The sequence below is a fragment of the Macrosteles quadrilineatus genome, unplaced genomic scaffold (genome assembly GCF_028750875.1).
Source record: "Macrosteles quadrilineatus isolate MER2022 unplaced genomic scaffold, UCM_ALF_1.0 Scaffold_2__2_contigs__length_208266976, whole genome shotgun sequence".
NCBI lineage: Eukaryota > Metazoa > Arthropoda > Insecta > Hemiptera > Cicadellidae > Macrosteles > Macrosteles quadrilineatus.
The window spans coordinates 55,234,662-55,249,510 of record NW_026542595.1 but is presented as its reverse complement, the minus strand read 5'-3'; the positions used below and the strand labels follow the sequence as shown (position 1 = coordinate 55,249,510).

At 34.2% G+C, this 14,849-nt stretch overlaps 1 protein-coding gene across 1 annotated transcript in view; it reads right to left on the bottom strand.

Moving 5' to 3' along the window:
• Positions 1–6,149, bottom strand: part of LOC128984220 (protein O-mannosyl-transferase TMTC3-like) — a 150,149-nt gene extending 144,000 nt beyond the window's left edge. The window contains exon 1 of the mRNA XM_054403520.1: positions 5,902–6,149. Within this exon, the coding sequence (XP_054259495.1) occupies positions 5,902–6,122 (221 nt within the window). The 5' untranslated portion in view covers positions 6,123–6,149. The remainder of the gene's footprint in view (positions 1–5,901) is intronic.
• Between the last annotated feature and the right edge of the window lie 8,700 nt (positions 6,150–14,849).

The following is a 14,849-nucleotide window of genomic DNA, read 5'->3' as shown; positions in this document are numbered from 1 at the left end:
CAGGAGAGTGGAGGAGGTCTTATGACATGGTCATCCATCTGACTGTCATAAGCGGTAGACCACGACTAAGTGTCGAAAGAGGATTGAATGTTTAAGTATAAAGATATTACGGTGGTGATCCATGATGATATAGCACAGGAGAGTGGAGGAGGTCTTATGACATGGTCATCCATCTGACTGTCATAAGCGGTAGACCACGACTAAGTGTCGAAAGAGGATTGAATGTTTAAGTATAAAGATATTACGGTGGTGATCCATGATGATATAGCACAGGAGAGTGGAGGAGGTCTAATGACATGGTCATCCATCTGACTGTCATAAGCTGTAGATCACGACAAAGTGTTGAAAGAGGATAGAGTGTTTAAGTATAAAGATATTACGGTGGTGATCCATGATTATATAACACAGGAGAGTGGAGGAGGTCTAATGACATGGTCATCCATCTGACTGTCATAAGCGGTAGATTACGACAAAGTGTTGAAAGAGGATAGAGTGTTTAAGTATAAAGATATTACGGTGGTGATCCATGATGATATAGCACAGGAGAGTGGAGGAGGTCTTATGACATGGTCATCCATCTGACTGTCATAAGCGGTAGACCACGACTAAGTGTCGAAAGAGGATTGAATGTTTAAGTATAAAGATATTACGGTGGTGATCCATGATGATATAGCACAGGAGAGTGGAGGAGGTCTAATGACATGGTCATCCATCTGACTGTCATAAGCTGTAGATCACGACAAAGTGTTGAAAGAGGATAGAGTGTTTAAGTATAAAGATATTACGGTGGTGATCCATGATGATATAGCACAGGAGAGTGGAGGAGGTCTAATGACATGGTCATCCATCTGACTGTCATAAGCTGTAGATCACGACAAAGTGTTGAAAGAGGATAGAGTGTTTAAGTATAAAGATATTACGGTGGTGATCCATGATGATATAGCACAGAGGAGTGGAGGAGGTCTAATGACATGGTCATCCATCTCACTGTCCAAGACTAGAGATCACGCCACCCTCTTCCACATCGTTGTAAAAAAACTAGTGTAATGTCATTGTATTTTACTACTATACACTATGTAATATATTTTGCCTAAAGCAAAGCTCAATGCAATATGTTACTATACGTATTTAATTACTTTATAAGGTTAGCACAGTTTTACTGAATGAAAATTTATTGTTTATTTCATTCCATAAACGTTGTTATTTTTTCAAACGGAAAGAATGCATTGAGCATTTGACAATGTTCAACCTTACATTTAATTACATTTCTAATGTGCCTTAAAATAACTAAGTGAAATTGTTAGTATTATCCTAATGTGTTTTCAACTGGAAAGCCTTTCCACAAATAGAGATTTGGGTATTAATTACATTCTGTACCTCCTTAAACAGTGTACACAGTAATTGTTTAGGAACGGTTAAGTTCAATGTGCCATGCGGGTATTGGCATGGTTTCGTGACATGATCTTTATATACATAGATTTCGTAAACAATTAATTACTAGGTAACATGAAGAGTAAATGGAGAAAAGTAAAGTGTGAGGTTAGAATAAGTGTCTTCGTCTGTATATTTTTTCAGCACTAAGCCTATACTGATATTGAAGCATGTCAATGTAATAATCGAGTCCCTCGAAATAAATTATAAGGTAATTTTGTTTAACAAATGATAATTATGTGATACCACTATCACATAATTATCATTTGTTTTTTACTAGAGATAGTTTATCACTAGTAGGTCATAAACCTTGCACTACATATATGTGGGCAAACTTTATCCTTATCCATAATAAGTATAAAATTAATAATACTTAATGCAATGAATATAAATGTTAAGTTGACTTTACATGGAATATGTAGGTTGATTGACTGAGTAGAATAATTTCAACTACATTGAACGTGTTGACCAATACAATGATAGAAACTCGACATTAAGACAAGCAATAATTCAAGTTACCGCTTGATTAACTTCGAAGATCAATCCAAAGTTTCAACATCATTTGCAGCATAACTTTCAGGTAGGACTTGATCACCAACTAAATGATCCCAAGTTCTGACAAACAAGAGCACTTCTGTATTGAATCATTAGTTGATTAAATGAATTGTCTACATTTTTCCAACACAATTAGAACCATTTTTTTATATACCAAAAGAGTAAAATATGTGAAATAATAATTAAAAATTATAAAAACTGTGATTTAAAACAGTTGGCGAGAAAAATATTTTATTTTCTATTACACATACATACGACTTTTGAACGAATAAGAACATGAAAACGAAAAAAAACTTAACAATATTAGAATTCTGGTTTCATACAAATCTAAGTCATATTAATTATTCAGATGCAGATCTTTTAATTTAAAATAATACAATTCTTAAAAGCCCAGACTCATAGATGTTGTTGGAATTCACATCAATATTACATTCAATTATATGTAAGTTCGTAAAAGCTTTAAAAAACGTTAAATCGGATAGCTATTACTTCCATCACTCTTTTATTTTCAATTGAACTCACAACAATAAGCATTTTAATCATAACTGAATCTTAGCAATGAAACATCAAGTACAAAGAGAATAAGATATATAACAGCTGATTCAAATTATTACACTAGTTGTATATAATAATCTGACAACTTCTAACAGATGTTTTGTTATATATCTATAGCCAGATATTGTATAGCATTTAAGATCGTGGTTGAAATGTCTACTATGTGAAAGAAACTATAAACCAAACGTAACTGAACTCAAGCCAACAAGATAAGTTCAAAAACGTAAAACACCATTGAACGAATAATGGATTATTAATAAAATGCGGTTCTGAATAAAATTTTATTCATCAAATCCAAGTCGAAAATGTTCAAAAGACAGCGAAAATTAGTAAGAATTAGTAGTGCTTTAAACGTACCTCAGTTCATACTAAATAGTTTTTAACTAATTAGTTGTTATTATTTTTGTAATTAAATTGTTGAGCTCGATTTACCAATTTTACATTATAGGTTTAGTGAAATAGTATGAGCCAATGTAATATGCGTCTATTATGTGAGGTATCATTTTTGGAGCTAATAACCTTACTGATTGGAAAGACTAGTGGTTATAGCACTTGAAATAAAATTAAAATAAGATCGCTGGTTCGATTCAAAGGAAGATAGATTTTCAACCTAGATAACGTTGCTGTCTATGTAAAGGTCGACGTAGCATAACATCAGGACAAGGGTATGGATCGTTCCATTATAAAAACCCTAAGCAATGGCAATGGAGTTGAAACAAAGATCAAATAAAATACCATTTTGAGGGTAGTTCCTTTTTATTCCACGTTGCGGATATTAGTAGACTTGTACGAACAAAATAAACTACAGGCAAATAATTCTGTTTTCAATTGCATTCTTTTTAAACATATTTGTATGATCAGTGTCTAAATAATAGCCAACCAGCTACGCCCTTTTTAGCGCCAGATCTGATTTTGATCAAAAATTCGATAACTTTTTACCATTAATAACTTCTGCTTATAAAACCACGGAAAAATGTATTTCATTTGTAATTAAAATGCTTACATTATTTTTCTTCTTAAAGAAGAAGCTTTATAGATTTGACTATTTAAGTAGCACCATTTAAATATAAAACATAAAGACAGCTAATAGCTTTATTTCCCTGTCGCCACAGGACCCTTTACATCGCCATAAATCATAAAATACACAACTAACAAGGGTATGAATTTAGACAATAAATTGTCGTTGAAATGTGTATCGATGATAATGTAGACTGGTGGAAGATGTAGTACATTGGGACAACAATGGAGTCTCGTGGTTAGTTGAAAGCGTACAAAGGCGGCGCCAGATAACAATGCCTGTGTTTACCACAAGTTGAGTGGAGGCTTGAGACCCAAACCCTTGTTTTGGCTCCAACATGTAACTAACTAATAAAGCTACCTGACTCTGTGTTAATTAGTTAATATAATAAGAGTAACAGCGTGTACTTGAAACTCTAACTAGCGTGAAATCAATTGTACCACCTTTCATTGCTTAGCTGAAATTATTTTCCATTCTTTAAATACTTTATATTGACTTATTTCAGCGCGAATACCAATGTCACTAACGTCCAATTTTAATGGCCTAACTTATAAATAACACACATTACGTATAAGATTCGATTAAATTAGTGGAATGTTTTTTGTAAACGTTCTATTGCACACATCGATGGATTTAGAATTTAATAATATATTTTTTTATATATGCGTTATTGGAGTTTTTGCTATTCATTCAAGGGAACCCGTCTAAACCCTGGTCTTGTCCCTATTTAACGTCAAGAACAAAGCCCAATGACAAATTACATGTGGGTCCAGAATAGCAAAATATGATAAGCTAAATTAAAGCACAAAGTCATTAAAATCATGCATTTCAGCAGTGTTTTCAGAGCGTTGTTTTATATTAACGATTGCAATTTAAAATAGAGTTTATTGGGAGTTGGTCCAACCAAACAGTATTCATGCTGTTATATGCTGCAGTACAAGTGAAGTAGCAATTTTGTATGCAATGAATATAAAAAGTATTCAATTGTATAACGTCAATTACCATTGTACTATTTTTACGGGCATTACTAGTAAACATTAGTTGTTGAGAATCATTGGTTACGAGTTTTTATGTTCAAAGGTTACAGTAATACAGAGAGACCCAACTTCATGCAATCGTAATGAGAGATTTTTTTCAGTTTGAAGTAAACATAATAAAGATAGTAGTGTGGTTCCTTAAATGTGAAAATTTAGGAAGCCTTGTGTCTAAAATATTGTTTGAGAAATGCTAGAGTACCGGTAGTAAAACAATCAAAGTGTGAGAGTAGAGTTTATAGGTAAATTTTAAAGAGTGTCTAAATGGATATACATTAAGTGATCCTATTTTAATGTGAACATAAACTAAAGTAAAGTGCCTCCCCGTACGTGAACGTTACGACATTGGGTGGTGTAATTCACCGACTTAAATATAAGATGACGTTGGTGTTATACTTTGCAATCAGAATGTTTAGGTTTTCCTAAAAGGTACGTCAGTACTGTGGTTTTCTAAAATTAAATAGTTAGATAATATCATGATGACAAATAAATAATAAATAACATATTAGAATAACAAATCCAAGCTATTGTTGAAAAAGAAAATTGAGAGTATTTTTCGTAGCTCAATTTTGCAGTATCTTACCTTTCTAAGAGAAGTAATTAACTAAATGTCGAAATGGTGAGCTAATCTTAAAGTGAACATTACGGGGGTGTAATCTGTTTCCATGAAAATCCGGGTAGTGGGCGATCAGTCCTACCCTCCTATCTCAAAATGAGAGTATTGTTTCTATCTGAGTATGAGAGTTCATATACGTTCCAATGAGAATTTTAACACAGTGTGCCTACATTAATGTGAACATATTCAGAGAGTAATATTTCTAACCGAAAATCCATTTCGTGATCCGGTAATCTTCAAACCTGACTATGGTAGTAGTGTTTTCTACTAAGATTTGTTTGTACGTATAAATGGACGTAAGGGTAGTGAGCCTACCTGAATTTACATATATGTGTCTACCACTATGTGAGATTAATGTATACCTGAGTGAGACTTTAGGTAAATCTACCTGAGTAGTGTGCCTACCTATATCAGGGAAAGGATTTACCATACGAACATGAATAAAATATTGAGTGTAGTAAACCTGTTTGAATGTGAGAGTAGTGACAAGCAGTGTGCCTACCTGAAAGTGACAGTAGTGATATGCACTGCAGTGTGCCTACCTGAATGAGAGAGTAGTGACAAGCAGTGGCCTACCTGAAAGTGACAGTGGTGATATGCACTACAGTATGCCTACCTGAATGTGAGAGTAGTTATATGCAGCGTGGCCTACCTGAATGTGAGAGTAGTTATATGCACTGCAGTGTGCCTACCTGAATGTGAGAGTAGTGAGAGGGCGGTAAGACTTGTGACTGCGAGGGTCGACGAGAGGCGTGCCCCAGAAGTCGTTCCTCAGCAGCTGATAGACACTGGACGAGCCCAAGACATCAGGGTTGCGACTGACGGCGACCACGTCATCATGCACAAACTCGCCGTACAAGGCGTTGGTATAACACGCTGTGGCGAGCCCAGCCACCGCGAGGTACGGCCACATCACTGACACTGCCTTCTCCTACACCGCCGCCGCCTCCACCTCCCCTTGCGCATGCCACCCGACACATTGATTGTGACCTTGACACACAGCCTCACTTTCACGCATTCTGGGATATCATATAAGAAATGCATAGACAACACTGCAAGAACACATACGAAAGTAAAATTTAATACATGTGAACAAAAAATATGTAATAAATCCGGTCAAAAGCTATATAAAATCATCTTATCTTACAATTTTATGGTAGCAGTATTACTGATTTATTTAAAACACGCAAAATCCTGAACTCAGCTATTTATTCAAAATCATCAATTCGCTTAAGAGGCATTTTTTCAAATTGTCCTGGAAGTTAGCAATAGTAGTACAAAATTTTTGTACAAGTAGACGGCTAGGATACAGAATTAGTCGGCGTTGGATGCAACATTATATTCAAGGGAATTGAGAGAGTTAATCAACGGAAATTGATTCCCGAAATTGAAATTTACTTTGAAATTTACTACCACATCCTTGCGTAACGTAATTTACTACCACACGTAACGTGGTAACGTTGCAATGCAGAATGTTTATTTTTGTGAGACATATACAATTTAAATTTTCAGAAAACTTAGTATAAGCAACCACTTGAGTATGGTCACCTTACAAAGGTAACAGAATGGACTTTAATCACATTTTTTTCTAGTCAGATGGAATGTGTTAAACAAAAGACAACCAATAACACCTAATATATGTAAGGGGTACAATTGTTTAGACTACATCTTATGTGACAGTTGATTATTAAAAACACATTCGTTTGCTATTAAACAAATCAATATCATTATTTTTTTTTTCTAAAGAGAGTTTTTTTATGTCAAATATAATTGGACTAACGAACCAATTAATTATGCTGATCAATTTGATGTAGAGGACAGTTCTGCGTTCGCATTTAATTTATTGGCAATAACTGATAATTAAATCCACCCTTCCACCCGCTTATTATTGCACCTAACGGTCCAATTCTACTGAATCGTTTTCAACACTTCATTCAATTCAATACCAGTACGCTGATTTGGTTTAAGAGATTATGTACAAACTATTGAATGGGTTTATTTCAAAATTAAACGATAAAAGACGATAAAAGATTAATACAACTTACATTACAAAACATTCATTATTCTTCTACGTTACAGTGTTGAGCATTTTATAAAACCGATGTCTGTCCCAAGTGCTGACCCACACAATCAACGTGGATAGGCAAATTTTATCAATTTTGAATTAGTACATGTCAACTTGTAAATATTTGTTCTCGTAACAACAACGAAAATCATCATAAGACTTTTTCCCAATACTTAAAGTAAAAATAAATAGTAAGAAGCATACCTGAATGTATATTTCACGTCAGCTTATTTAATTTTGCTTAAACATATCGGCTATTACCATATAATATTGAGTAAATTATGCTGATGCCTACGTGACATCAACTACAATTATATTAAATGTGTGTTAGTTGGTGTATTACTGTGCAGAACATGTCTCTTGTGGTTGATTGTATGGGACAGCGTCTCAGCATGCCTATCATACCGCCAATGCTCACTATTGTATTGGTTCAGGACAGTGATTAATATTGGCCCAGGCATCTGACACAATTGTCTAGTAGGTGTCGTTGTGGCAACTGTTCACCAAGTAACTTGCCATCGCAACTATTCTTATAAAACATGTAAGATAACTGCAGACACTACACTGGTTTATATTGTCAATATAAATAATGTTAAGTGACAAAAATTCCATAGCAGAAATGGTCTGGTAGTACAAATCCTTGGGGTATTTTTATATACACTATGCGTATTGGTCTCTAGATCATAAATAGGGGTTTCCAAGCTCCAGATTTTGTGCTTTTAAACAGATTACAAGATAGTAAAATCCGGTTTTGTGTTTTCATATCAGAATTGAGGTAGTAAAGTAAAGTAGAAAGATATTTTTTTTAAGAACAATTTTCCCGAATAAGATTCAGGTTTAATGCGAAGATAGAAACTTGTTTTCCAAACTAACAGAACAAATATAAAATTAATTAAAATTCTGGTAGCGGTTTCAGTCAGATATATTTTGTTCTTTTATTTACAAGAATGACTATGTAGATTTTTTATTACTGGTACGTTGAAAGTAATTTTGTACATTTATCTTTCTGTTCAGTTAGCCAAACAAACTCACTAGAGATTTACACAGATTTCTGATTTACAACTGTGTCATAAATTTGACATGATATGCATGATCTATGATAAATATCAAAGCGCTTGGAAATAATTGTCATAATGAATTTCCTTAGTTCATATTCAGACTACATAAGTAGAAACGTAAAAAAAAAACTTTTTATATAATGCCTGGATATAGCAATGAATAAAGAAAAGTAATAAAAGTCAAGACCCCTAACTGTCAGAGCACATTTAAATATCTCTGCTTTCAACTGTGACACAGAAACATCAAAGAATATTGCGCCAACTTGAAATCACCGTCACAAACTGTTGTTACGCTCCATTCCTCCAACTCAACCATCGTGTCTTGCAATGAGTTTCAGTAGCATTACTTAATTGTGCATTAACTGTGGATATTTACAGGTAGATGCGATACTACCTGGTGTGGATTAACGTCCGCACTAGTAAGTACTTCAACTATCCACAGTATTTTCCTGGTAATTAGACCTAATCGTTAATTACAAGGCAAAATGTGTTTCGGATTCCACTATAAAGTAGGTCCCTTAGTTGGCTGTATGGGCTATTAATTAACAGCTGTGTCTAAGGAACATGTCGGCCTTTTTCAGAAACATGAGTACAATATCGTGCCGCATATCCCACACTCGTTTAAAAAACCTACAGTCGTGTGGTCACCATTTCAGAATAAAGAAATACTTGAAATGTTTACATTTTTCGCACCGTTTAATCAAAACATGATTATAAGGCTGTAAATGATATAATTATCTACAGCATGAAACTAACTATATTGTTTAAGCCGTACCGTATCATCCGATTGAAGTTTCACACCTAGGGAGATACAATAACGTAAATTCCATTCACAAAAAGGTTCGTCTTTCACCGTTTGATTTTGTTTCTTAGAAGTATCTCTATGAACTACATCTATGACAAGAATATTTTTTACATTATCTTCGTGATTTATTGTATTTCATTTACTAGGTCCATGATTGAGAGAAATGAAAGGATTTTTTTTATTTACATAATTTTTCAAATTTTACACTTTTTTTTGGATGGTGGAGGTGATGTTTTTAAGCTATATGTGATCGATGGTCTTACATTACCCAGCTGAGATTGGAGCCCCCTCTACTCTAACATAACTTCACTTTAATACTTTGAGCATTGTCTGAGACAAAGACCAGGAGAGCTAGGAGGTGACGGTGACGTTGTTAAGCTGCATGTGATCGATGGTCTTACATTACCCAGCTAAGATTGGAGCCTCCTCTACTCTAACAACACTTCACTTTAATACTTTGAGCATTGTCTGAGACAAAGACCAGGAGAGCTAGGAGGTGACGGTGACGTTGTTAAGCTGCATGTGATCGATGGTCTTACATTACCCAGCTAAGATTGGAGCCTCCTCTACTCTAACAACACTTCACTTTAATACTTTGAGCATTGTCTGAGACAAAGACCAGAAGAGCTAGGAGGTGACGGTGACGTTGTTAAGCTGCATGTGATCGATGGTCTTACATTACCCAGCTGAGATTGGTGCCTCCTCTACTCTACAATCACTTCACTTTAATACTTTGAGCATTGTCTGAGACAAAGACCAGGAGAGCTAGGAGGTGACGGTGACGTTGTTAAGCTGCATGTAATCGATGGTCTTACATTACCCAGCTAAGATTGGAGCCTCCTCTACTCTACCATCATTTCACTTTAATACTTTGAGCATTGTCTGAGACAAAGATTAGGAGAGCTAGGAGGTGACGGCGACGTTGTTAAGCTGCATGTGATCGAAGGTCTTACATTACCCAGCTAAGATTGGAGCCTCCTCTACTCTAACAACACTTCACTTTAATACTTTGAGCAGTGTCTAAGACAAAGACCAGGAGAGCTAGGAGGTGACGGCGACGTTGTTAAGCTGCATGTGATCGATGGTCTTACATTACCCAGCTAAGATTGGAGCCCCCTCTACTCTAACAACACTTCACTTTAATACTTTGAGCAGTGTCTGGGACAAATACCAGGAGAGCTGGGAGGTGACGGCGACGTTGTTAAGCTGCATGTGATCGCTGGTCTTACATTACCCAGCTAAGATTGGAGCCCCCTCTACTCTAACAACACTTCACTTCAATACTTTGAGCAGACTCTGAGACAAAGACCAGGAGAGCTGGGAGGTGACGGCGACGTTGTTAAGCTGCATGTGATCGATGGTCTTACATTACCCAGCTAAGATTTGAGCCCCTTCTACTCTAACAACACTTCACTTCAATACTTTGAGCAGACTCTGAGACAAAGACCAGGAGAGCTGGGAGGTGACGGCGACGTTGTTAAGCTGCATGTGATCGATGGTCTTACATTACCCAGCTAAGTTTGGAGCCCCCTCTACTCTAACAACACTTCACTTTAATACTTTGAGCAGACTCTGAGACAAAGACCAGGAGAGCTGGGAGGTGACGGTGACGTTGTTAAGCTGCATGTGATCGATAGTCTTACATTACCCAGCTAAGATTGGAGCCCCCTCTACTCTAACAACACTTCACTTTAATACTTTGAGCAGTGTCTGGGACAAATACCAGGAGGGCTGGGAGGTGACGGCGACGTTGTTAAGCTGCATGTGATCGATGGTCTTACATTACCCAGCTAAGATTTGAGCCTCCTCTACTCTAGCAATGCTTTGAGCTAGGAGGTGGCGGTGACGTTGTTAAGCAGCATGTTAATTTACTTATGCCGGGTATATTCCCTATTGCCATAAAATGGCTTCTGAAATAAGTAACCTCTTCATCCACATACAGAATTACATTTAGAGATATTTGAGAATAGATTTGTCTTAGATAAATCATTAATGATAGCGTTACAATTTGCATATCAGTTCGATTTACGTATATTACTCAATCTAAGAATGAAAACGTATTGAGTGAAGACGTACATAAGCTTAAGTGTTGATAAAACATCGACTATTACATTAATCATACTATGTCACATCAACAAGAAAAATTAAATTTTTAATACAATGTATTACGTAGGAAATAGCACATTGGTTTTCAATATATTAACTAACTGCAATCCAAAACCTCATGACACTTTTTATGTGTATGTGTAAATACTGACAGTTTGATCAATATTCAATAGTAATCACGCCCAAAATTTATAAATTACAAAACAAATTTTAACATATTTGAAAGTTTTGCCTGGAATTTTAAAAGCTACTTTCATTCCCAATAGTTATCGAAAGGGAAGTCGTTTAGTAAAGTAGGGTGTGACAATTAAAATACTGTATTCATTAGCAGATCGCGTACATATAGTTTTATTCGTAATATAAATAATACAAGTAAATCAAAACAAAAATTACTTTTACTACAGAGTATATACGGTAAGAATTACCATAATGGCAGGAGTAAATTTTGAATGGGAAATGCAAGAAAACTACATCAATCTGTCAAAAATGTATATGATTTTTCTATCTTTTGTTTAAGAATATAAAATATTATTGTGTGAATACATACTTAACATTGTCTTTGTTGAACGATTGTAGGCTATAAGGAAATAAGCGAGACCCATACACGTGTGCAGCGGAGAGTGGGTTTAGGTAAATGGAACTAATTGGATTTTACACTTCACTGTTTTATACGGAAAGATTAGCGGAAAGATGTGCCTTATTTAGACTCACAAATTTTAGATACTCTTACGTTTTTAAATACTATTATTAATTGTGTTTTATAACCTTATAATTAATCTGCACGTTGGCTCCTCTTCACGTGACGCAGAAACCCTTTATCGAAATGAATTATTCGTAAAAGGCCGAAATATTAATCAACGAATTGGATTTTTTTCGAATTCCAAGTTTTGAACATCAGACAATGATTGTTATAGGCCTAGTTTTTTATAGAACGAATAGATTACATTATAGGCTTTTGGTTTCATCAATAGTCAAAAATTAATCTTAAGCCATCATTCTAACGTACTGTGGTTTTGTCTGGAAAAAGTCTGAGGTTACATTTTAAGTCTTAATCTTATATATCTTTCAATCCTATGCAGAATATTCAACGATGAAGGAGAAATATTTGGTTTGTATTTTGCAATGTAATGCCTAAGGTAAAAATGTATAAGTAAATTTATAAGATTAACATTTAATCTGTTTAATCTGGGTATTCACATAGTGTGGAACCCAGCCAAGCCGATGACGATAGCAGCTGGTGACGATAAAACTAAACCCAGGAAATATTCCGTTATGCAGTTAACTGATGCAGTAATCCATAAGCAGGGTGAAATAACAGTATGTAATGTATCAGTTAATGATTCAAATCTTTTAATGAAAAATAAAAATAATATTAAGATTCTTGGGGTGGCTACTGAATCTCAGTTGACTCTATATAACCATGAGTAACAGATAAGCAAACGTAGGTTTAGAAGATTTCTACCAAAAAAGAAAGTTAAGCTAATCAACTCATCAATCTTCCATGCATTTAATTATTGCCTCATTGTTTTCGAATACGCAAACACATATTATGCTACTACACATGCTACAGAATTACTGTCTAAGGTTCGTCTTTAAAAATATATGATCACCTGTACTTGGTGCAGGTAGAGGGGGTTTCTCTTACTTTCGGCTGGCTCAGAATAATGCTCTTACTTGCAATCTTACTTTCACAATTTAAAAAATCTTAAAAGCTGTAATTTGTTATTGACACTGTGAAATATACTGAAAGGAATTTTTGATTAGGTTCTGACTTGAGTCAATCTGTAAAACAGTTGTTACTGATATTAGCTCACGAATTTTATTTATTTTTACATTTATAAAAAAAAAATATATATATATATATATATATATATATATATAACAACAGTTGAGTTAGCATTGTACAATTCAATCTAAAAGGTAAACATAAAATGGACGTAAGAACAAATATAAAATTACCAGTGTTGAATGATGTGGAGTGTTTGAAGAGCTCTTGAGATGCTGTTTATTTTAGCTAATGAGCTGATGAACATAGGTGGGTGTATTCAATTATAAAACACTTATTTTAACTTAACTGTACACATTAATCCATGTAATTTATCGTTAAAAACCATTTAGACGTTAATGACTTTTTAATAGAATAACAAAAAAGTGGCATATGTAACATTCTAAACTTATTATATGTTTAAGACCTTTGGGGTTTAGAATAGTGTTAGAATGCTACAAATATTTTTTCCAACGGAGATACTTATTGTATTTTAGTGTTTAACAAAGTTTCTGAACCAACGGTTTCTTCACTATAGAATTGTAAATTTAAATTGCCTGAAAATTTCTATGACATGTGTCCCATAGGCAAATTAATAAGATTTGATACTTAAAAACGAGTATTATATCAAGTCAGGAAACCTATTATTTGTTTTACCCAGACATAATGCATTTCAGCTAAACTATATATTTTAATGCTTTGAAAATAATACCGTAATCAGTAAAATATACATGTTTCTGCTTAATGTTTCTTCTAAATTATTGAGCATGTGAGAGTTATTTCCACCTACTATGAGAAGCCGAGGTCGGTGATAATAGGAGCAAGTGCTTGAAAATATCTTTCTTTGTAACTTATGAACGATATTTTGCAAAAATACGCGTATATACAATAACAGACCTAAGTAAATCACAATCCTAATTTAAAAATAAAAAAAAGGGTTTTAGATGAACAATTCATGTAATAACTTTTAAACTCCTTCAATAAAAAGGTGTTTGGTATTTTTTTATTAAATTTTATTTAAATGTTTACATTTGAAAATCGAAGACTAGAAGAGAATAATATTCTGGAAGTTTCCTGGAAGGTATCCTGGAAAATATGTTGCTAGTAGCCACGACTCCTTAGGAAAGTACTGTAAGAAAAAAAGTGCAACATGTCTATGGTAATAGCATTTATAAATGTAAACAATTTGGTATTTATGGCCCGACAAAATCTTACAACATGCATTTTATGAATAAAATGAAGGTGGACTGAGATAAGGCTTGACATGACCTAATACCGTCTAGACCCTTTACACGTCGACTTATCTCTGATTATGCAAGTGATTTTCTTGTCAACGTTACAACAGGGTAAACATGTTTTGACGTACTGGAAATGCAAGGTAAAAGATACGTTCTACTTAGCATTTGTTATGGATTACAAGGATTAGCTACCAATGTTTGCTAGGCCTATAATTGGTTTTATGGAAATAAAGTGTATACATATTATATTGTTGAAGTTAAGATTTATCTATAAAAGCTCGGTAATGACACTTATAAATCCTCTCTTATGACTTTAACATACAATCAGTGTGATTACTTTCAATTTATTTATTCTTAAATGCAATATTATTTTAAAACGTATACAGATAAAAAAATATGCAAAACAGAAACTCAAAATGTAACGGGAAACTCGTTATTATTAACATTATAAACACTTAAAAGATAAAATTACAATTCATGGATATGGAGTTTTTGCTGAAAAGTATAATTGAGGAAAGGGATTAATATATAAAGGATGTTGGTTCCATGTAAGATACGCAGACATTTTACATGCAATCCAGTTACAAAATAAATATGTTAACA